The 25,191-nt window shown below is 31.9% G+C and overlaps 1 protein-coding gene and 2 non-coding genes across 3 annotated transcripts in view; 2 read left to right on the top strand and 1 right to left on the bottom strand.

Moving 5' to 3' along the window:
* LOC115234837 (neurexin-3b) overlaps positions 1-25,191 on the top strand; it is a 216,918-nt gene that overhangs the window by 152,921 nt on the left and 38,806 nt on the right. The window contains exons 10-15 of the mRNA XM_029806185.1: positions 14,856-14,963; positions 16,226-16,418; positions 19,103-19,294; positions 20,515-20,658; positions 20,892-21,109; positions 24,235-24,343. Coding sequence (XP_029662045.1) covers positions 14,856-14,963; positions 16,226-16,418; positions 19,103-19,294; positions 20,515-20,658; positions 20,892-21,109; positions 24,235-24,343 — 964 coding nt within the window. The remainder of the gene's footprint in view (positions 1-14,855; positions 14,964-16,225; positions 16,419-19,102; positions 19,295-20,514; positions 20,659-20,891; positions 21,110-24,234; positions 24,344-25,191) is intronic.
* LOC115235118 lies at positions 12,394-12,514 on the top strand. The gene has a single exon (XR_003883984.1). It is a non-coding gene; the product is annotated as a U5 spliceosomal RNA (small nuclear RNA).
* On the bottom strand, positions 19,771-19,852 carry Trnas-cga. The gene has a single exon. It is a non-coding gene; the product is annotated as a tRNA-Ser (tRNA).

The following is a 25,191-nucleotide window of genomic DNA, read 5'->3' as shown; positions in this document are numbered from 1 at the left end:
TATATAAAAAGTAGAGATAAAATAAATATTTAAATGTAAATTTGTTTAATTCTCCTACAAGTAAATTGCTCTCTTTTCATCGCTTAAGGAATATCTAAACATTTATTCAGAGAAATTTGAATATTTTGTGTAGCCTTGAAATAAAATCGAGAGTTAGAAAATATAATTCTCTTTTCAAATAAAATAAAAATACAATTATATAGATACAAAAAATTACTTAAACTCAATTTTTGCATATAAAGTCCAGTTCTGTATACAACACACATTTATTGTCAAAACCACTCTTGACATTTCTACATTATACATATATGACTAATATTGTTTATATCCACATTATTATAATAAAAATGCTCTACAATAGTTATCAACGTTTCAGCTTTCGCAATGTGGCTAAATTATAAAAGTGTCAAGATCTTTCTCGTGCATCGAAATGTCTCTAAACTTGATTAAAAAATTATTTTAACGTTATATCTCATCAATATTTTTTTTTTCAAATTACGTCCATTTCAAACGATTTATAAATTCAGGGCTCTATGTGAAATTAGCTTAGAAGAGAATTTATTTATTCTCGAAAAAGTCCTATTCAAAGTTTTATGAAATTCTTGCTTTTCCTTCGTCCATTCTTTTCGAGTTTTCTACGATGTATTTCAGGATACTTGATCGCTCGCACGGATCTGCTCTTCATCGTCGATGGAGTTTGCAGGTGAGAGATCATTTAATCGATCTTTTGAGGCGGGATACGAGCCCCGAGAGCGCGTAAACACTTGACTTTTAACAAAGCCACTGTGTTACGGAGCATGACACAGTTACTGCGGTTGTAAGCCGGGCTATAACGCTCCGCGCATCAGGCTTGGAGTAGCTTGCACAGGAAGCAGCTTGCGGTTTCTAAACTCTGGATAGCTTTGCTCGAAGCGCGACAGGCAAACACAGACGTGAATTAATATATATAAAAGCTGTCACATGCGATATTTAAAATAGCGGTTATTTGAGCCACCAATTGCGTAAATCACAAGAGCAATTTTACAAATTATTGTTTGTTATTGCTTCTATTCAGCACATGTCATTTCGATTAATCGCTTTTATAAAGCTCTATCTAGATTGCCTTTTTAAGAATACTAATTTACGAAATAATATTAATTTAATTTACAATAAAAAAGAATTGCATTAAATATTAAATAAATTGCATTTGTTTCATTATTTTTGGTAAAAAGATAGATTATAAAATCATCGGAGTAAACGGGACTGTTAAACATTGCCCTGTCGTGAAATTTTCCTGAAAAGAATATGACGCATTTTTTTAACAAATTACTAGTAATTAACGTATATAGTTGGAGGCATATATCTAGTTAATCTGATAGTTTGTATAATTAACTTTGCAGCGTTCATGATCAGGACGAAGTAACACGATATATAATCGGGCGAACGCGACGATTAGTTTAGATGAGAACGCCAGCTATCAGTCGCGGATTCACGTTGACGTAGTTGGGGAAACTAATCAGCCACCCAACGTATATATACACCAGTCGACCTTAATCCGTCAGAATCGGTTCGCCAAGAAGGAGACATGCTATCCGATAGCTACTGATATTGCCGCCACGTTGACGCATTTCCATTCGCTGGAAATTCTCACGGGACGTGTAACGCAATCAGATGGTTGGCAGGTACTCCCACGTGGTCGCGACCTACCTACTTGTCTGCACAACAGGTTGTCTTCCTAGGTTTTACGTGTTTTTTTATTAATCCTTAGGGCCATTTTTACCCCTTTGAACCACCTAACTACAAACAAGAATGGAGAATATTATTTTTGTAATTAATTAATGACTTGAGTCTGAACTGTCAGTATGAATATATTAACAAAGATTCAAAGTGTCTCAAAAGTTCTATTTTAATGAAATATAGTAAATATTAAATAAATTTCTTAACCTGCAGTATGAGATTGATAATTAACATCGGAAAATCAAGATCTTTTCTTTCAGAAATTTTGTATGCAAGGATCGTAATAGCTCTCTTAACAGAATGCGGCAGAAGTTAATAAAATTCAACACGAATCGTGAAAATATCATATCCTGTCAACACATTACGTCTCCCGCATATAAAAGTCTTAAAACAAGAAAAATGTTTTGCTTTTCGATGTCAATTATCAAAATTTTTCATGTTTGTGTCGTTAAGAAATTTGAAATTTATTCTACTTTATCAAAATATACGCAGGAATTTTATGTGTGTGTGTGAGAGAGAGAGAAAGAGAAAAAGCCATCCTATATTAAATTCGTTTATACATTTATAAAGCCACAACGATATGTGACAAACCTCAAATCAAAGCATCTTTAAAATTTTAACTAAAATGTTTAATATATAAATTACCATATATTGTTACTATTATTTACCACTCTAAACTATGACTTGTCGTAAAGCTGCTAGTTTTGCAATATAAATTTTCACAACTTTTCTAATATATACACCAGTCGACCTTAATCCGTCAGAATCGGTTCGCCAAGAAGGAGACATGCTATCCGATAGCTACTGATATTGCCGCCACGTTGACGCATTTCCATTCGCTGGAAATTCTCACGGGACGTGTAACGCAATCAGATGGTTGGCAGGTACTCCCACGTGGTCGCGACCTACCTACTTGCCTGCACAACAGGTTGTCTTCCTAGGTTTTACGTGTTTTTTTATTAATCCTTAGGGCCATTTTTACCCCTTTGAACCACCTAACTACAAACAAGAATGGAGAATATTATTTTTGTAATTAATTAATGACTTGAGTCTGAACTGTCAGTATGAATATATTAACAAAGATTCAAAGTGTCTCAAAAGTTCTATTTTAATGAAATATAGTAAATATTAAATAAATTTCTTAACCTGCAGTATGAGATTGATAATTAACATCGGAAAATCAAGATCTTTTCTTTCAGAAATTTTGTATGCAAGGATCGTAATAGCTCTCTTAACAGAATGCGGCAGAAGTTAATAAAATTCAACATGAATCGTGAAAATATCATATCCTGTCAACACATTACGTCTCCCGCATATAAAAGTCTTAAAACAAGAAAAATGTTTTGCTTTTCGATGTCAATTATCAAAATTTTTCATGTTTGTGTCGTTAAGAAATTTGAAATTTATTCTACTTTATCAAAATATACGCAGGAATTTTATGTGTGTGTGTGAGAGAGAGAGAAAGAGAAAAAGCCATCCTATATTAAATTCGTTTATACATTTATAAAGCCACAACGATATGTGACAAACCTCAAATCAAAGCATCTTTAAAATTTTAACTAAAATGTTTAATATATAAATTACCATATATTGTTACTATTATTTACCACTCTAAACTATGACTTGTCGTAAAGCTGCTAGTTTTGCAATATAAATTTTCACAACTTTTCTAATATTGAATTGAGAAATGTTTCCCTCAAACAGCTGAAAACTGCGCAATAAACGCAGTATAAGAACATTTGTCATAATGCTCGCATAATCATAATTGACATTTGCTGACAGGTGGGAAGATCGAAAAGGATTGGTAGTCCGTAAAATGGAAGAGGGGTACGAAGGGACGCGCGACACTCGCGGATTAGTAAATAATTTATTTCAGGAAGTAATTTAACTTTTCTAATTGATCGTCTGCTCGGTCGAGAGTTTCGCGAAAAGAGCGAGCGTGGCGTGCAGACAGAAGGGTGAATGGAAGAATGTAGCCAGTTTCAGGATGAAATATCCTCGACGAAGTGCACTTTGTGCAGCGGACTAGCGAGATGAATTTCTCGGCGCGGCTGCCTCGGACGAGAGATTTCCAGTTTCCACTTAATTCGAAGGATTTCAAGATATAATGAGATCGATGATGATCACGCATCCATGAACGCGATGTTGTGTGTGTTTGTAATATACGCGCGTATTATTTTTGACAATCGATCCAATATTCGCGGCATGAATATTGACAAATGACTTTGCTGACGCATTGATTATCGCGCAATCGAAATGTGAGATATTTTTTTCCAAAAAATAATCAGAACTTTATACATATTGACTGTATGATATGCAAATAAATTTTCTATAAATATTTATTCAGATAAACGTAAAAATTTATGTGACTAAAACTTAAACACCGCTCAAATCTCTGTGCAGAAGTATATCGATATTATTTGCAATATTATTTATTGTTAATTTATTTAACTGCTAATCGGACAATCGATAATTTATATATACATATATGTATATAATTATGCAAATATTATACGAATAATGTTATTTTTTATGCGTAATATTATTGTAGCATTTAAATTTGGCAATTAACAAGACGACTATATTGATCAAAATGATCGTGTTCCATCGCTTTGCAAAAATTCGTTTGTTAAAAAAGGTTTTGTTGAAAACCGTTTTTACTATTACAACGTGTATCTTTTGAAAACTTGTTGAAAGTGAGAACGAAAAAGTCCCGGTCAATGAACAAGAGAAGGCAAGAAGTACTTCACCGCGTTCTTGGGAATTGTTGTTCGGAAAGATATTCGTTCTGGTAGAGAAGAATGTAAGAAACATTTGAAAAGAAAGGCTCTGAAGATATGGCAACCTAGAAGAAGTCACTCGAGATCGATCCCTTCAATTCTTCAAGGGAAAAAAATTTAGGAAGATTGCCATGAAACGTAAAAGAGTTTTACTTCTATCACAGTTGCTGTCATAGATTTCTTTGCAATGATCTCTTTCAATTTTTGTTATTTTTATTACAATCTTTCTATGACTGCGATTAATAATTAAAATGCGTTTAAATTTAATTCTTAAATATTTCTCGTAAAATATTCATCAAAATTTATTTACGGTACTATTGCAAAAGTTGGTCTGTTATTAATGATATATAATCGGAAAGATAATAATTCTACTCGCTAAAGTCAGTAGAAAATGCATAATAAATGATCATCTATGCAAGTGATCTTTAATAATTAAAATATTTTTGGTACGTGCTGTTTTAATATTAAACGCTAGTATCTGCTAAAATGATGGAAGATTTTCTTGTTCTCGCGTCGGATTTCTACGCAGAGAAAAATCATGCATAGAACCTGTTTTCTTTCTACTTTCTTTGTAGTAACGCGGGAAAAGTTTCCAGCCTCGAGATAACCGTCTCAAGTCTCGTGGCGAGTTACGGTTCGCTCCCAAAGGTGAAATTGGAAAAAGTTTTTCCGTTTGTGTGGATGCCTCTGCAGGTGGTATCAATCTCGTGGACTTTCGGTATCTCAAGTGTGTTGAAATGTTCATGTCGCGATGTATATGGTGTTGGAGATGTACTTTAAAAGATTGTGATTTTAATACTAGAATCTTTCGGAGAGGTCGAAAGAACCAATGATTGTTATAATATCGTTGGAGAATCTCTTTCTCCCCTCTTGTTTAAATCGCGTTTGATCTGTTATTATCTTTGCAAAAATGTACGCTCTAAAAAACACTCTATTTGAAATTCTTCTCTACGAATAGAAAATTCGCGTGCGCGTCCAGGAAAAATACGTATTTCATACACATACTAAAAACACGAAGACTAATTGGAACTTTATGAAGGCTAATTTCCTGAATGAAAGCCAGATCAAAAACTCTCTCTCAGTATTATTATTTATTTCTACTCTCGTATCCCTTTGTGGAAATTTTATATGTAGAGTGTGTGTTATTCTAAAGTATTCACATTTCTTTTGAACTGCGCTATAGATACATATAAAACATTCCATATATATTATAAAATGATAATATATGTTTTTCTACTTCTTATACGTTACCAAAGATATCGCAGGAGAAAGGAATTGCGATTTGAAAAGACGTCGATTCATCGCGCTTTATTTTGGGTCACGCTTTGTGCTTTAGAATGAATGTGCCGCATTTTTAAATATACGAATTACGAGAATAAAAAGAGGTATTTAAAGAGCGACGGAGGAACTGTGGCCATCTCATCGGACGTTGATTAACGCGACGGATGGACTGCTTTGTCTATTTCTCTATTTCGGTCGGAAAATATTTCTCGCCATCTTTTGTTCCGTAGAATAGTCTGTACGAGTGGCCTAATTAGCACACGACGTTTAGTCAATGGAAAAAAAAAAGAAAAGCCGGTAAAGGTAACCAGCTCGTTTCTCGTGACAATTCTTTTATATCGCGAATCTCTTGCGAGATACATCAAAGATGCATCATTTAATTATGGTCGTTTACACAATAGAGATAGACAATACCCTATCTTGTACCTTGTACCTTTGTTTTTACTTTAATTGCAAAAAGGAAACAATCATTCTTTATTATATCGATCGTTATCGCTGGTTTTTTAAACTTTTGATCATTTTATTATATATATTTAATGTTATTTTTTTTAAATATAAAATTATAATATATATAAAAAGTAGAGATAAAATAAATATTTAAATGTAAATTTGTTTAATTCTCCTACAAGTAAATTGCTCTCTTTTCATCGCTTAAGGAATATCTAAACATTTATTCAGAGAAATTTGAATATTTTGTGTAGCCTTGAAATAAAATCGAGAGTTAGAAAATATAATTCTCTTTTCAAATAAAATAAAAATACAATTATATAGATACAAAAAATTACTTAAACTCAATTTTTGCATATAAAGTCCAGTTCTGTATACAACACACATTTATTGTCAAAACCACTCTTGACATTTCTACATTATACATATATGACTAATATTGTTTATATCCACATTATTATAATAAAAATGCTCTACAATAGTTATCAACGTTTCAGCTTTCGCAATGTGGCTAAATTATAAAAGTGTCAAGATCTTTCTCGTGCATCGAAATGTCTCTAAACTTGATTAAAAAATTATTTTAACGTTATATCTCATCAATATTTTTTTTTTCAAATTACGTCCATTTCAAACGATTTATAAATTCAGGGCTCTATGTGAAATTAGCTTAGAAGAGAATTTATTTATTCTCGAAAAAGTCCTATTCAAAGTTTTATGAAATTCTTGCTTTTCCTTCGTCCATTCTTTTCGAGTTTTCTACGATGTATTTCAGGATACTTGATCGCTCGCACGGATCTGCTCTTCATCGTCGATGGAGTTTGCAGGTGAGAGATCATTTAATCGATCTTTTGAGGCGGGATACGAGCCCCGAGAGCGCGTAAACACTTGACTTTTAACAAAGCCACTGTGTTACGGAGCATGACACAGTTACTGCGGTTGTAAGCCGGGCTATAACGCTCCGCGCATCAGGCTTGGAGTAGCTTGCACAGGAAGCAGCTTGCGGTTTCTAAACTCTGGATAGCTTTGCTCGAAGCGCGACAGGCAAACACAGACGTGAATTAATATATATAAAAGCTGTCACATGCGATATTTAAAATAGCGGTTATTTGAGCCACCAATTGCGTAAATCACAAGAGCAATTTTACAAATTATTGTTTGTTATTGCTTCTATTCAGCACATGTCATTTCGATTAATCGCTTTTATAAAGCTCTATCTAGATTGCCTTTTTAAGAATACTAATTTACGAAATAATATTAATTTAATTTACAATAAAAAAGAATTGCATTAAATATTAAATAAATTGCATTTGTTTCATTATTTTTGGTAAAAAGATAGATTATAAAATCATCGGAGTAAACGGGACTGTTAAACATTGCCCTGTCGTGAAATTTTCCTGAAAAGAATATGACGCATTTTTTTAACAAATTACTAGTAATTAACGTATATAGTTGGAGGCATATATCTAGTTAATCTGATAGTTTGTATAATTAACTTTGCAGCGTTCATGATCAGGACGAAGTAACACGATATATAATCGGGCGAACGCGACGATTAGTTTAGATGAGAACGCCAGCTATCAGTCGCGGATTCACGTTGACGTAGTTGGGGAAACTAATCAGCCACCCAACGTATATATACACCAGTCGACCTTAATCCGTCAGAATCGGTTCGCCAAGAAGGAGACATGCTATCCGATAGCTACTGATATTGCCGCCACGTTGACGCATTTCCATTCGCTGGAAATTCTCACGGGACGTGTAACGCAATCAGATGGTTGGCAGGTACTCCCACGTGGTCGCGACCTACCTACTTGCCTGCACAACAGGTTGTCTTCCTAGGTTTTACGTGTTTTTTTATTAATCCTTAGGGCCATTTTTACCCCTTTGAACCACCTAACTACAAACAAGAATGGAGAATATTATTTTTGTAATTAATTAATGACTTGAGTCTGAACTGTCAGTATGAATATATTAACAAAGATTCAAAGTGTCTCAAAAGTTCTATTTTAATGAAATATAGTAAATATTAAATAAATTTCTTAACCTGCAGTATGAGATTGATAATTAACATCGGAAAATCAAGATCTTTTCTTTCAGAAATTTTGTATGCAAGGATCGTAATAGCTCTCTTAACAGAATGCGGCAGAAGTTAATAAAATTCAACATGAATCGTGAAAATATCATATCCTGTCAACACATTACGTCTCCCGCATATAAAAGTCTTAAAACAAGAAAAATGTTTTGCTTTTCGATGTCAATTATCAAAATTTTTCATGTTTGTGTCGTTAAGAAATTTGAAATTTATTCTACTTTATCAAAATATACGCAGGAATTTTATGTGTGTGTGTGAGAGAGAGAGAAAGAGAAAAAGCCATCCTATATTAAATTCGTTTATACATTTATAAAGCCACAACGATATGTGACAAACCTCAAATCAAAGCATCTTTAAAATTTTAACTAAAATGTTTAATATATAAATTACCATATATTGTTACTATTATTTACCACTCTAAACTATGACTTGTCGTAAAGCTGCTAGTTTTGCAATATAAATTTTCACAACTTTTCTAATACTGAATTGAGAAATGTTTCCCTCAAACAGCTGAAAACTGCGCAATAAACGCAGTATAAGAACATTTGTCATAATGCTCGCATAATCATAATTGACATTCGCTGACAGGTGGGAAGATCGAAAAGGATTGGTAGTCCGTAAAATGGAAGAGGGGTACGAAGGGACGCGCGACACTCGCGGATTAGTAAATAATTTATTTCAGGAAGTAATTTAACTTTTCTAATTGATCGTCTGCTCGGTCGAGAGTTTCGCGAAAAGAGCGAGCGTGGCGTGCAGACAGAAGGGTGAATGGAAGAATGTAGCCAGTTTCAGGATGAAATATCCTCGACGAAGTGCACTTTGTGCAGCGGACTAGCGAGATGAATTTCTCGGCGCGGCTGCCTCGGACGAGAGATTTCCAGTTCCCACTTAATTCGAAGGATTTCAAGATATAATGAGATCGATGATGATCACGCATCCATGAACGCGATGTTGTGTGTGTTTGTAATATACGCGCGTATTATTTTTGACAATCGATCCAATATTCGCGGCATGAATATTGACAAATGACTTTGCTGACGCATTGATTATCGCGCAATCGAAATGTGAGATATTTTTTTCCAAAAAATAATCAGAACTTTATACATATTGACTGTATGATATGCAAATAAATTTTCTATAAATATTTATTCAGATAAACGTAAAAATTTATGTGACTAAAACTTAAACACCGCTCAAATCTCTGTGCAGAAGTATATCGATATTATTTGCAATATTATTTATTGTTAATTTATTTAACTGCTAATCGGACAATCGATAATTTATATATACATATATGTATATAATTATGCAAATATTATACGAATAATGTTATTTTTTATGCGTAATATTATTGTAGCATTTAAATTTGGCAATTAACAAGACGACTATATTGATCAAAATGATCGTGTTCCATCGCTTTGCAAAAATTCGTTTGTTAAAAAAGGTTTTGTTGAAAACCGTTTTTACTATTACAACGTGTATCTTTTGAAAACTTGTTGAAAGTGAGAACGAAAAAGTCCCGGTCAATGAACAAGAGAAGGCAAGAAGTACTTCACCGCGTTCTTGGGAATTGTTGTTCGGAAAGATATTCGTTCTGGTAGAGAAGAATGTAAGAAACATTTGAAAAGAAAGGCTCTGAAGATATGGCAACCTAGAAGAAGTCACTCGAGATCGATCCCTTCAATTCTTCAAGGGAAAAAAATTTAGGAAGATTGCCATGAAACGTAAAAGAGTTTTACTTCTATCACAGTTGCTGTCATAGATTTCTTTGCAATGATCTCTTTCAATTTTTGTTATTTTTATTACAATCTTTCTATGACTGCGATTAATAATTAAAATGCGTTTAAATTTAATTCTTAAATATTTCTCGTAAAATATTCATCAAAATTTATTTACGGTACTATTGCAAAAGTTGGTCTGTTATTAATGATATATAATCGAAAAGATAATAATTCTACTCGCTAAAGTCAGTAGAAAATGCATAATAAATGATCATCTATGCAAGTGATCTTTAATAATTAAAATATTTTTGGTACGTGCTGTTTTAATATTAAACGCTAGTATCTGCTAAAATGATGGAAGATTTTCTTGTTCTCGCGTCGGATTTCTACGCAGAGAAAAATCATGCATAGAACCTGTTTTCTTTCTACTTTCTTTGTAGTAACGCGGGAAAAGTTTCCAGCCTCGAGATAACCGTCTCAAGTCTCGTGGCGAGTTACGGTTCGCTCCCAAAGGTGAAATTGGAAAAAGTTTTTCCGTTTGTGTGGATGCCTCTGCAGGTGGTATCAATCTCGTGGACTTTCGGTATCTCAAGTGTGTTGAAATGTTCATGTCGCGATGTATATGGTGTTGGAGATGTACTTTAAAAGATTGTGATTTTAATACTAGAATCTTTCGGAGAGGTCGAAAGAACCAATGATTGTTATAATATCGTTGGAGAATCTCTTTCTCCCCTCTTGTTTAAATCGCGTTTGATCTGTTATTATCTTTGCAAAAATGTACGCTCTAAAAAACACTCTATTTGAAATTCTTCTCTACGAATAGAAAATTCGCGTGCGCGTCCAGGAAAAATACGTATTTCATACACATACTAAAAACACGAAGACTAATTGGAGCTTTATGAAGGCTAATTTCCCAAATGAAAGCCAGATCAAAAACTCTCTCTCAGTATTATTATTTATTTCTACTCTCGTATCCCTTTGTGGAAATTTTATATGTAGAGTGTGTGTTATTCTAAAGTATTCACATTTCTTTTGAACTGCGCTATAGATACATATAAAACATTCCATATATATTATAAAATGATAATATATGTTTTTCTACTTCTTATACGTTACCAAAGATATCGCAAGAGAAAGGAATTGCGATTTGAAAAGACGTCGATTCATCGCGCTTTATTTTGGGTCACGCTTTGTGCTTTAGAATGAATGTGCCGCATTTTTAAATATACGAATTACGAGAATAAAAAGAGGTATTTAAAGAGCGACGGAGGAACTGTGGCCATCTCATCGGACGTTGATTAACGCGACGGATGGACTGCTTTGTCTATTTCTCTATTTCGGTCGGAAAATATTTCTCGCCATCTTTTGTTCCGTAGAATAGTCTGTACGAGTGGCCTAATTAGCACACGACGTTTAGTCAATGGAAAAAAAAAAGAAAAGCCGGTAAAGGTAACCAGCTCGTTTCTCGTGACAATTCTTTTATATCGCGAATCTCTTGCGAGATACATCAAAGATGCATCATTTAATTATGGTCGTTTACACAATAGAGATAGACAATACCCTATCTTGTACCTTGTACCTTTGTTTTTACTTTAATTGCAAAAAGGAAACAATCATTCTTTATTATATCGATCGTTATCGCTGGTTTTTTAAACTTTTGATCATTTTATTATATATATTTAATGTTATTTTTTTTAAATATAAAATTATAAAATATAAAATATAAATTTTTAAATTTGGCAAATATATTATATATATCCGTATACAATTAAATATTGAAAAAATATTTAATTATCAAATTAAGAAAACAAATTTTTTATAATATACATAAAATATCAATAATATTCTTCATATTTAATATTTTGGTATTTTTCTATTACCTTTCATTCTTTGTAATTATGAAATTACATAAATCATACTTTAAATATGTAAATATTTTTCTAGATAAATTGATTTTGAATTATATAATTTTATAATTTATGACCAGGTTTTATGGGTACTTTAGAAATTGTATTATTTTGCAGATTTATATATAAAATCGCAAACAACGACAGATATAGGAAATGTATATTTTCTAATCATTTCTGAAACAAAGAAATAAAAATCATTCAAAATAATAATATTTACTTTTCTGCTCGGAGTGTCAGTTAGTCTAACTGGTATTTTGGGTCTTAGTAAACTGAGGAAGGGGAAGGGAGCGAAGAATATCGATTTAAGGACCCTTCAAGGTTGGTCGCGAGTCGAAACGACTGTTAGTTTCGTATATGGTCGATAGATGTCTAATCTAGTCACAGCGCTTCTTGTAAGTGAAATTCAGTCTTCTTGTATATATAAGGAACGTTGTGAACTTTGCTCATCACTCTGGTTTCCCTTCAACACACGAATAAATCTTTCGCCTTTTACTAAAGATTTCCGTGGAGGGGAATAACTCAACGAGTCTTTAAAAAATTTTTTGACGTACCTGGCGAAAGCTGGGTCATAAATCAATTCAAAATTTAATTTATCTAGGAAAGTATCTCGTATAATATTTAAGAGGACATACACAAAATGTTCTCACGCAAAAAGTTTTTTTACTATTTTTCCCGTGTTCCTCGTCAAAAATGTCTTCAGAAACGACCTTTCAAATAGGGGGCCACAGTTATCGTAATCACCCCCAAAAAGGATTTCAGACAATTTGAGATTATCAGAAATATTTTTGCATTTATTTTCTACATATCGTTATGATCGGTATGATTGTGAAGATCTGTCATCCTCGCGGTTGCTTATACTGAACTTTATTGGAGCTGAGAAGATAGAGAAGAAGTATGAGCTCTACAACGAGAGGATCCATTCCGTCTGATGCTGATTCATAGCGGTTAGACGTGCTCTGCATTATTCAGAGAGCGCACCTGACCGTATAACGTCATGCGACTTTAAATATGGTTGCACCACTTTTGACTGTCAAAGCGGATAATGCGGCACGTCATATACTTTTCTCTCAGTTGCATCGATGGCTAGCAAAATCGAATAAAGGAGATGCAGCACAGGATTTACGCGAAAAAACGAGGCGAAATTTATAGCCAGTATATTTCATTGTTTACATATCTAACTTGTTTCTGTTTCATTGAAATATGACACGTTCTTAGCGGGATCGTTATAATTTATGGTTATACAAAAAAGAATCCACAATAAATTATTATATATATACGATATATATTACAAGATTAATTTTGAAATTTCGTGATATTACTTGTACGCCTAATGAGATAAAAGAAATAAAGAAGATGTAAAATAAGAATAAAACAAGAATAAATATCTCTTTCTTTATTAAGTTTAACTGATAATAAGTTTGCCGAGAGACTAAAATGCGTATTAACTAAAATTTTTACATGCTACAAAAATTATCTAATGAAATAATAACGCGGATTATCATTTGTTTAAACGCGTATTTTTCTTTTCCAATTTTTATACATGAAAAGAATTGAATATAATAAAGAAAGTAGCATTAAAATTTTAACGAATAAAAAGACGATTAGAATAAAATAGAAAGATGATTTAAAGAAACCTACGAGAGTCTGACGATAAAAATAATAAAAGCAAACGAGGGTGCCTTCGTTTAAGGTTGGATGCAGAGTTCATTTTTGCGAGTGAGCATGAAAACGGCTATACCCGTCACCCAATATATTGAACGTAACCCACTATTTCGACCGACCATTTCCGGTTTTTGCACGATGCAGTTCATGCAGAATACGACGCATTTTTTTTTTTTCTCGTTGCCTCCGATTTTATGTATATATATATTCGCTCGCTTTGTGAAGCTGCGGCAGCAATACGTGAATTTCTCGGATTTTTCTCCACGCATGTTTGTCAACGTTCTATTATTTCGCAAATTGTCGTCGTGCAGAATAAGTTTCATACTTTCGACGTATATTTTTTCAAAAAATGTATATTTTTTTGTCGTATAAATAGGGGATGCACGTCCTATCACATTGTTGATTCTTTAAACAATTGCTAACAAATATTGCATAAAAAAATATTTCAAAAATTTTGTTGCGAGGAGTATGAAAAACATTCTTGTCAGTCACGACCGATAAAGGAAAGAGACTATTGCATTCAATAAAAATGTAACGGGCAAATAATTTTGAAAATATTTGAAAAATTGAAGATAATATTGCAAAAAATATTTTATCAAAACAATTTTTTACATTTTGCATAAATATTTAAAGGTACGTATAAATACGTGTGTATAAGTGCGTGTGTTGTATGTGATATGTATGAATCCTATGTCTAGCGATTAACTGTTGGTAGTAATTTATATATAAAAAATGTTAGATATCATATCTAGTTATGCAAATATATGGAAATTATTGTAACTATTAGCTTCAAAAGTCACAGCCAGAACTGCAGAACTTTTGAAAAGGTTACAAGATTTTATACATATATGTATCGGGATTTTATGTATAAATTATTCAAGTTTTTTGAATATTAAATTCAAAATGACAGCCATCTTAAAAGATCATAAAATTTAAGATGTCGATTCGGCAGCATTTCAAATGAGAAGATAAATAAATTCGCAAGTCACCGCATCATATTAATGCGATTTTCCGCCGCCGCTTATGCCCAAACGAGTGATCTGATTCTTTCAAGCACTTCATGATGAATGGCGAATTCGTAAGATTGCACGTAGAGATTGCGGATGCTGAGCACGACGAGGCTAGCTCGTCCATTCTTCTCGAGGACGACGCGGCTTCTTCCATTTCGCTCTTTCTCGTCGCTTTTTTTTTTCCTCTTTAGGCCCTGAAGCGACGTCGTAAGAACCATCTGTCTCGTTTGTTTCAGGTTCTACCACCTTGGAAAGCCGCCAAGTCCGGAAGTATATCCTTCAAAATTCGTACCAACGAACCCAACGGACTGATCATGTATAGCCGTAGCGGAGCTCACACGAGAGTATGCATTTTTTATTTATCCTTCTTTTTAATTATGACATCGACAATTGTTGTAACAATTAAGCCGAGAATAATCAAATAAGAAAAAAAAAAATTTTTTTTTGCATATGTTTACCAAATTTAGGAGTAAATTTTTGCATGTAAAAAAAGAATACTCCAGAAGAGCTTTAGAGACAATAAAATCGAATGTGGCTGCCAAAGCGCGATTACGCGTCTGTACAATTATTGGCTGCTGAAAACGTTTTTCGAAATAACAAGCCGCTTTTGTCCCAAAACTCATTCCGGCCGCGGTTGCACACTCGACTGACGGTAATTTAATTATCGATGCACAATTCCATCCTCCTATGACACTCTGACGATCGATGAGTTCTGGTGGTCAGCGACCTTCGCACCTGAATTTTACGATTATTTAGTATTTTGAGACATTCTCCTATCATTCTATATAAATAACTTTTAATATGTTATGTAATTGTTTAATCAAAAAAATACATACGAGTCACAATTTTTGAAAATTGAAATTTTTTTCCCTTAATTAAGCTAATGAAAATAGATTGGCACAAGAAATAATATTTCAATAATATTTCAATAATGAATTGTAAATAAAATATTTTTTTGTGTTATTGTGGAACAAATCTATATTAATTGATATATTAAATCTGATTCAAATATGTTATATAATTATTGTATTTTCAATTATATATTTTTTGAATAATTCTCACCTTTATTACATAAATGTAAAGAATTATATGAGTTTTTGTCTAATTGAATTATTTAACAAATCATAAATGTTGTTTATCAAATTTAAATCTCTTTTAATAGTTGATAAACCTGGATTGCCACGATATATCTTCATTTATTTGTAATCCTATTAATAACAATGGTACGCTGACATGCGATAATACATCTTCATCTATCTACCTGTAGCAACAGAAATTCAATAAATTGCGACAATGAGATTTTCTTTATTTTATATATAAATAAAAAGTCTCTCCTTACACTTAGCTGTAATTCAGTAAATATATAAAAACAAAACCCGTTAATATGATATATTTTCTTTCTATACACAGTTTAAATATAATTTATCGAATAAGCGATATAATTCCACAAATCATTAATCAAATAAAAATCCTAATTAAAAATTTAATAGACATTAAAAATCATATTAATCGCATTGCAAAAAGGTGTGCACACAGAAACAGTTTATTTTACATTAGTAGCAATGCTGTAATATAAATGGGCGATCTATTTCTCTATTCATTGCAGCAAGATCTATTTGCCTTTGAAATTCTTGGCGGACATCTTTATCTACATGCCGATCTTGGAAGTGGCCCCGTTAAAGTAAGATCGTCAAAGACACGTATCGATGATGGCGTTTGGCACGATGTCGCCCTAAGAAGGGTCGAGAGGGATGGTCGAGTCACTGTGGATGGTAATTCAGCCGATTTTCGTACACCAGGTAACGTAATGTAAATCCTTCTTGCTGTTGTTATTTTTTTCTCAAAGTGTGTTATTAAAATCATAATTCAATAAAAATAAAATAATTTTTCCTAATTAATTAACAGACTATTGTGACAAATATTTATTATAGTCTTATAAATGAAAAAGTTTGTAATTTCAACTAATTCTTAAATTTGGTTTACATCTCAAAATAATTAATTTGTTATTTATGCATGTGTATGTATAATTGACAGATATATAATTATATAAAGTAGAAATAAAAAAATATAAATTTTTCTTTAAACATATAGTGTATATGTATGTTTTAATTTCGTAATGTAACTTTATTATATTCTACAGGGAGAAAGTTTCTCATATTGGTATTCTCATTTAAACTTAATTATTTTTTAAAATTGTATAAGTATATCTGCTTTTTCGCGGAAGTGAAAGGTAGTTAATATTTTTCTTGAAACAAACATCGCAATCGATGCCTATTGTAGTATTTATGCGTTCACATACACACACACACAATGACGATTTTTTAAAAAGAATTATCTCACTTCTTATACACATTAAATGTCTAACCCAATTCGGAAGATAAGTGTCCTCGAGCGTGTAACTCTGAATTATGAGCGGCTCGGTCCGCTCAGTTCGCCGTTTACGTCGCTGGACCGCGATGTCCAGAATTTACTCACTACACCGTGGTTAAGTGATAAAGCACTACGTATGTACGGCGGCAAGCACGCGAACGATACCGGCAAAAACGACAAAAAGAATTTTATTGAGACAGCGAGGGTCCATATATCCTCTTGCAGATAACGGTGACTTAGATTGTTGAAGATGTTATTGTAGTATTTATTGCTCCGATTTTTTTGTAAAGAAGAGATAGAATCTAATTCATATCCGATGTTATAAACAAGATGCACAAATAATATCAGAATTAAAAATAGTAATTGTATCAACGAAAGATAAAGATGTTTGATTTGAGAAAAGATGTTTTAATTGTTTTAGCGTATAAATGACTGATTGATTTTTTTTAATTATTAAAATAATAAATAACAATAGAGACAAGAATATTTTTCCCTTATCCTTGTTATATGTATGAAGCACACACACATACACATACGCACGCATGCACTTCGTAGCGCGTTTTTGTAAACCTCTAATAACGTCAAAGTATTTTTTGCTAATCCAACTCTCTGAAGCAAAAAATTAATTAACTAACAATAAATTATTAACCGCGCTGAATAGGATAATGGTAACTTCTTTTTCTCTGAAATTCTCCGAACGAAGGACTAACTTATCCGCTTTCCTGTTAATTCTGTCGCTCATCAGCAACCTCCTCCCTGTACATGTACATCTACTTTTTCCTCTTCTAATTTTTTCGCGCAAGGTAACAAACTATTTAACTATTCTACATTCTTGCATTAATTTAAGTATCAAAAATTAGATTTAATAATGCATCACTATATCTTCTTATACATCTAAAATAATCTTTTGAATTGAATTCACTTATGAAATCAATGTTTATTAATCGAATTTGTTCGTATGTTAATAATCTACTTATTCATTAGCTGTTTTATATGCTATCCCATTTACTGAATTGTAAATTGCATTGGTTTTTGTTCTTCGATAAAATTTTTCTAAAATATGATATAAATTTTTTTATCTCATTCTATCTATTAGTTTGCTATCTGTCTCTTTTTCTGGTTTCTTTCTCTTCTCTCTCGTCCAGTATTCGCGAGATAAATTTGTAACTTTAATTGAACTATCACACAAGCGTTTTCACCTTACCACGATCGCAGTCTGTCGCGGTTAGTCGAATTATACGGATGGTTAATTTGCCAACAAAACTCGCCTTTGAATCCTACCAACATAGCTTGGAGCAATTTAGTCCTCGCGCTGTTGTGTAATAAAACTGCGGTGCAAATAACGCGCATCATTGCAAGACGCAAAAAAAAAAAGATTTTCAAATCCCACATTCCCTTGAATTAATTTGTTTATCTATTTATATCTCTCTCTCTCTCTCTCTCTCTCTCTCTCTCTCTCTCTCTCTCTCTCTCTCTCTCTCCCTCTCTCTCTCTGTAATATAAACCAAGAATAATAAAATAAATTTGAATCCTCGAGGAACACAGAGGACATACAGAAAGATATATTTTTCTAAGAAAAACTGTAACAAAAACCCCAGAATTATGGATATATATTTCCCAAGATGGTTTATAAACAAGCAGACTTAAAAAATGAATTCAGTCGCAAGATAAAATTTTTGTATAAAATAATATAAATTCGTTGTGTTTATATACCTATATTCCTTCTTCTCTTCTCTCAACTATTTTCTATAAATAAAAACTAATTTTTAAAAAAGTTTTAATATATTAATACGGAATATTAAAATATGTTGAAATAAATTTTCAGACGGATATTATTGGGAAATACTGGAACACCCAGTTTGATCTTCAATATAAAAAAGTTTATATAACTGCACGTATATAATACTTCCTCGTTTATCAAACGCTAATATTAATTAAGCGCCACACTTTAAAATGTTTCTTTATTCATTCTTTATCGTATTTCGATAATTATACAAAATGATTAAAATTTTTCTACATGCTTATTTTTGTACGTATTTATACGTTTAGATAAAAAAATTTCGATTTATGATGCAATTTTAAATTTAATATATATTAATAATGTTATTAACAGGTGATTCCACGCAATTAGACTTGGATGGTTTGTTATATATCGGTGGTGTGGGTGCACCATTTGCGCCCTTAACAGTTCCGCCCGTTCTATGGACGGGCGCCCTTCGACAGGGCTATGTGGGTTGCATGAGAGACCTCGTTATTAATGCGCATCCGGTAGATATTGCAGGATATGCGCAACAACAAGATTCCGGTAAGAAATTTAAATTTTAAGCACTTATTCGTGAAACGATAAAGTCGCACATTTAAAAAAAGTATCACCGCCACATAAGGATAACGATTTGTAATTGTAATTACAAAAAATATAACAAAAAATATTTATGATCGCATTTTCGAATTGTAATATAACGCAATATAAGCTTGCTGTATGTATTTATTATTATATAATCTCAATTACAAACATATAATAAATCTTTATAAATTAATATTTAATTTAATATAATATTTTGATAAAAGTTTATAGATATCTCTCTAGAATAACATAATTAAACGTGACAATCACATTGTCGCTAACGATTGTTGAAACAAAATATTTTTTCGTCCTGTCTGATATAACCATGTTTGTTAACTATTTATTAATAAAAACAACCTGCGGCTTGTGATATTATTGATATTTATACGGAAAAAGCGGAGGTACGATTTTTCGATGCTGTAAATAAAAAATAATAACGCTGCGGACAGGATTCGAACCTGTGCGGGCATAGCCCATCAGATTTCGAGTCTGACTCCTTAACCACTCGGACACCGCAGCTTACAGATACTCCCTCTTATCTGAACCAACTTCTTGCATGGTACAATTTACCCCATCCAGATAAAATATTGAATATGATAAATTTTACATTTTTATCATTATTACACGAAACAAATATATACGTAAAGAAAATAATCGAATTTATAATTTATTTAAAAATAAACAAAATGTCATGATGAATAAACATGGAAATACTTTATAATAAAAAAGAATATTATTATTTAAACAAAATAATGTAAGATGCAATAATATATATAATATGAAAAATAATTATTTACATAATGCTCTCACTTTCTCTTTGTTCTTACTTTCATAATTAAACAATAGATGTTTATAATTATTACACAATTTAAAAATATATATTTTAGAAATTTTATTTATTTTTATTTAAAAAGTGCTATAAAAAAGTTTCAGAATATAAATTATAAATTTTTTTGACTATTTTCTGCCATTGTCATTTAAATGCACTTTCTTGATATGACTCGAAATTTGAATACCCAATTAATAATAATTTATATTTGATTATTATTTAAGATCGCTTAATTAAACCGATAATAACGGCATTACGATGATAATTACGATAATAGTTACAGTTATTTCACTTTCTTGCATTGGCAATAGATTATTGTATATTTTGCGATTATATTTATGTATGCATACAGGTGCAGTGAGACCCGCATGTCATATTCAACCCCCACATTGCCCTTCACAACCGTGTATGCACGGTGGCCATTGTCTCGAAGGGTGGAATCGATTTCATTGTGATTGCACCAGCACACCTTTCACAGGACCTACTTGTGGCAAAGGTAAATATGTATAATTTGTTATCAAATACATATACATAAATTGATTTTACGTAGAATTACACACATAGCGTTCTTTCGAGAAGAATTACATCTCTACATTCAAACTGAGAAATAATCTAATAAAATTTATAATAATTTTATTTTATACTTTAAATATTTTATTGTGTGTGTGTGTGTGTGTTTTTTTTTTCTTTACTTTTTATAAATAATATATTATTATACACTTATCGCAGATGCATCGACACTACATTTAAACGGCACGCAGCAAATGACGGCACTGATGCCGGAAGAGTCCAGAACACAGGCCGAAGAAGTCATTATACGGTTTAAGACGACTAGAGCACGCGGCCTTCTATTAGCGACAAGCTTGGAAAACAGCGCCGATCGTTTACAAATTTATTTAGACGAGGGCAAAGCACAGATGCTAATTCACATCGGAGATCGGGAAAAAGTAAGTTTACGTAATATTCAGATCTCATCATCACTCAACGATGGTCGATAAAATAATGAAACTAGTTCTGAATGATCATAAAGATAAATATTTACAAAATCATTTTGAGTTTATTGTGATAAATATTTACATTTTAACTTAGAATGACGTGTAAAATGTATAATAAAATATTTAACAAATATCATCAAATGTGAAGAGATTTCGAAAATAATTTTGATGATTGAGAACTTTTAAAAATTAATTATTGTTTTAACTGTCCTATAATGTCAATTTAGTGATATCAAATCAAAACATATTGCCAGATTTTACTCCTTTTGCATAAACGCTATTCTTTGTTAAGCGCTATTTAAATAAATATTATTGCAAATAAGGACATGTTGCCGTAAAAGAGCAAGATATTGGATTTAGCTTGGATAAATTCGATCTACTTAATGTCAACGAATACCCGCTCAGAAGTTAAAGGACCGCGTAGTTCGCGAAGATTTACATTCCTGAGAAGCATCTTCGACGTCGCTCTAGTATACGTAATAGTTGACGTAGATGGTTCTTTCGGTTGCGAACGACGTCATGACATTAACTTAATACATCACTCGCAGGAACATCCGCCAAGTAAATGGCTGGTGGCTCTCATCTTCATGTAACGGAATATTCTTTCCGACGGAAATGTTGGACGCGTATTTTCGGTAATTGCTCCCGAAACACAAGATAATGCGTAATAATTTTTCATGTCTTATTATATTAACAATATGACATTACGAAAAAAAATTAATTTCACTTACAATCTAAGATATTTAAAAAAAATTTCGTAAGATAGGATCGGAAGGAACAGATAAGACTTTTGACATGTAATGTAAATATGCCAATTATCTCTGGCATAACTATAATATAAATATTGTACCGTCAGTTCTTTGGGAACGTATATTATTGATTATAGTATAATTTTTAGTGATCTATTTTTTATACTATAATAAATCTACATAATATTACTTTTATATCATCGCGACATAATTTATCTCAAATGTGTAGCGAATCTTTCTGAGTTTATTAAGAATCGATAAGAATGCTGTTCTCCAAGGTCACAAAGAGCGTTTCCGTGCTGCTCCATCGATCGTTTTCCCGGGAGCCAAATGCATTTCTGAATGCATCTCGCAACCCCTCGTTCACGCAATTCCCGACACTATCCCTCCCTACTGTCGCCCACATTCGCACGTGGAAATACATAAGCAATTTTGCAATCGCGACGTTTCCGGTCGAATGAATAGTAAATCGCACGATTCGATTTCGCAGCTATCTCATTAGATGATGCGTGAATATACATTTTATCCTTTTCTCTTCCTTTCCTCGCACATTGACATTTACGAATATATTTAATTCTCGCAAAAATATTACGTTTGCCATTAACTTTTTGTCCGATAAGTAAGTAAATTATAAATATTTGAAAATAAAATCTCTGCGAAAATAAAAAGATTTTTAGTTACGCATACATCTACACGTACATTATTGTAATTTAAAAATATATATACGTGATTAATATAATATAAAATTGTTATTACATATATTTAATTATGATTTCACAATTCAAAATATACTTAAAATTTTCTTGAATTATAAATCGTCTGAGATAAGCTTTAAGAATAACTAGTCATGGAAAGCATTAATCCGTCGCGCGCGTTGCATTGTTGTCATATTAAGCTCTCAGATATTGCATCAAGCGGCGGTGGCAATCTGAATTAACAATCTTGAGTCGAAGTCGCTTGTAACTCTCGTATGCTCGCGAATGAGTAACCAGACGTACACGTATACGCATATAAGAGCGAACGTACAAAGCGCGCAATAATTTACGGTAATGTTTCAATCTCTGTACCTACACGGACGCGTTAATTGGGCGGAATAATTGATATGATAACGCGGCAAGCTTGATGATTAGTCTACGGAAAACCGGATTTCCGCAAAGTTTCTACGAAGTTTGAGAGCGTTTCAATGAAGATTTCTATCGCGTTTGCTTCTGATTTTCTCGAACACGCCGAGATTGTCCGCGCAATTTTCAGTAATTTATTAATTCTTTTAACTGTTGCGAGAAAAAAAATTGTAAATAATAAAGACGATATTCAAGTAATTTCAATTAATATGTTAAAATATGCAACGAAAAGAAAAGAGTTTTCTAATATTTTTAATTTTATATATAATATAATGTGTAAAACTTGTTATAATAGTTTTATAATATATAATTGTTAATATTTTATCTCGATCAAAATTATTATATTTATAATAAGCCTTTTATAAATATTTTCATATTTAGATATATAGATTTTGCATTTTATATAATATTACATTCTATATTATATAAAAACTTTCTAAAGTTAAATTTATATTTTATAAATAATTTGACTTTGATTTAAATAACATTTGGAATGTTCTGAAAAAAGCATGAAAATAAGTTTGATAAAAATACTGTTCAATTTATCAAAGCAATTTATATCAAGTATAATTTTACTAATAGAGACTTTGACGGAGTTGAAACCAATTTTTCTTCAATAAAAATTCAATCAATTTTTTTTGAATTTATATATTGAGTATAAGAAATATATTTAGCGATTGATGACGCAAATTGCATGACAGGTGCAATCAGTATTTGCAATAATAATATCCAATCCGGCAATAGCAGCGATGCATAGATGACGTTAGATGACAAACGCGTGTCAGGTGCTACCCGACGCATGATATCGTATGTTGCAATGGAAACTGTGTCAGATAGTGACGAGTTGCTTGGATTTATGAAGCTTGGCCGAATGACAGACATCTCATAGAGATGGTTTATCGATAGCTTTAAAGCTATTGCGACACGTTGATGACGTTGCTGTAAAATGCGATAAAATGTCGAGAACTCAGTGCAAATATATCGACCGACTTCGTTTTAGCGTTTAAACTTTAGAAAATAAAAAAAGATTTTCTTCGAAAATTTAAAATTACTTTAAATATTTTCTCTTCAAATCAGAATTTTCCAAGATATGGATTTGTCATGCGCGGCTTTAAACTCTTTGCTTTATATAATATTTATAATTGTTATAGATGTTTATCACAGCCAGCATCCTGCGATAAACTTATTCGATACTTTTCAATTTCAGTTATTGGTAGCCGGACAGGGTCTTAACGATGACATGTGGCATACATTGAGGTTCTCCAGACGGTCCAATTCGCTCAAATTCCAGGTCGATGACGAAGCAGCCATACGAGGTATGTACATTTAAAATTAATTACTACGTAAATAAAAATTGTTATAACCGCTAAATACTTCTTTACTTATAAGCATTTAGTAGTTACACAGCTTTTATTCAAATATATTTTTTTTCTAAATTTGATATTTTCATAAATATTGACCTTTTTAACGCTCGTAATTAAATACCTTGTATGTGTAAGCGGCATTGTCGAAAAGAATCCATGTTACGAAACTTTATATGATAATTAAATGTAATGCAAAACAACGAATATTGGATAATCAAATAGAAAGGAAATTAAATAGAAAGAAAATTAAATAAAAGGAAAGACCGGTTAATTTAGACACGAACTACATTATTAACTTGACGGAAATGAAATGCCATTGGACGTGTAAAGTGCAGCAAATTGTACGTCGGTACCAGATGCAAAATAGTTGATTGGTTTTGTGCAGCAGCGGTGGAAGTGGCGTCATCGATCGCAAAGTATAAGGAACATTCAGGGGAAAAACAAATCTATTCCAGGACGTCAACGAGAAAGAGAGAAAGAAAAAAATATAAATGCCAAAAGCATATATACATCTCTTATTGCATTCAAAAAATCATTAAAATCGTTAAATTCTGATTTTTTATTTACTTATATTACACTTATATTTTATTACTTATATTTACAATTGTTTTATTTTTATTATATTCTATTATTATATATATTTATTGATATTCCAGAATCTAAGACTTTAAACGATTTATAATTCGTGACAAATTGCAAGACAAAATTTTATTCATATATTTTTATGTCGCTAATATTATATTATAATATGCTAACGCATTAGTTTGATATATATTTATGTATATATTTTATTTATTTAA

The sequence above is a fragment of the Formica exsecta genome, unplaced genomic scaffold (assembly GCF_003651465.1).
Source record: "Formica exsecta isolate Colony F162 unplaced genomic scaffold, ASM365146v1 scaffold21, whole genome shotgun sequence".
Lineage (NCBI taxonomy): Eukaryota > Metazoa > Arthropoda > Insecta > Hymenoptera > Formicidae > Formica > Formica exsecta.
This window is presented reverse-complemented; position numbering and strand designations above follow the sequence as displayed.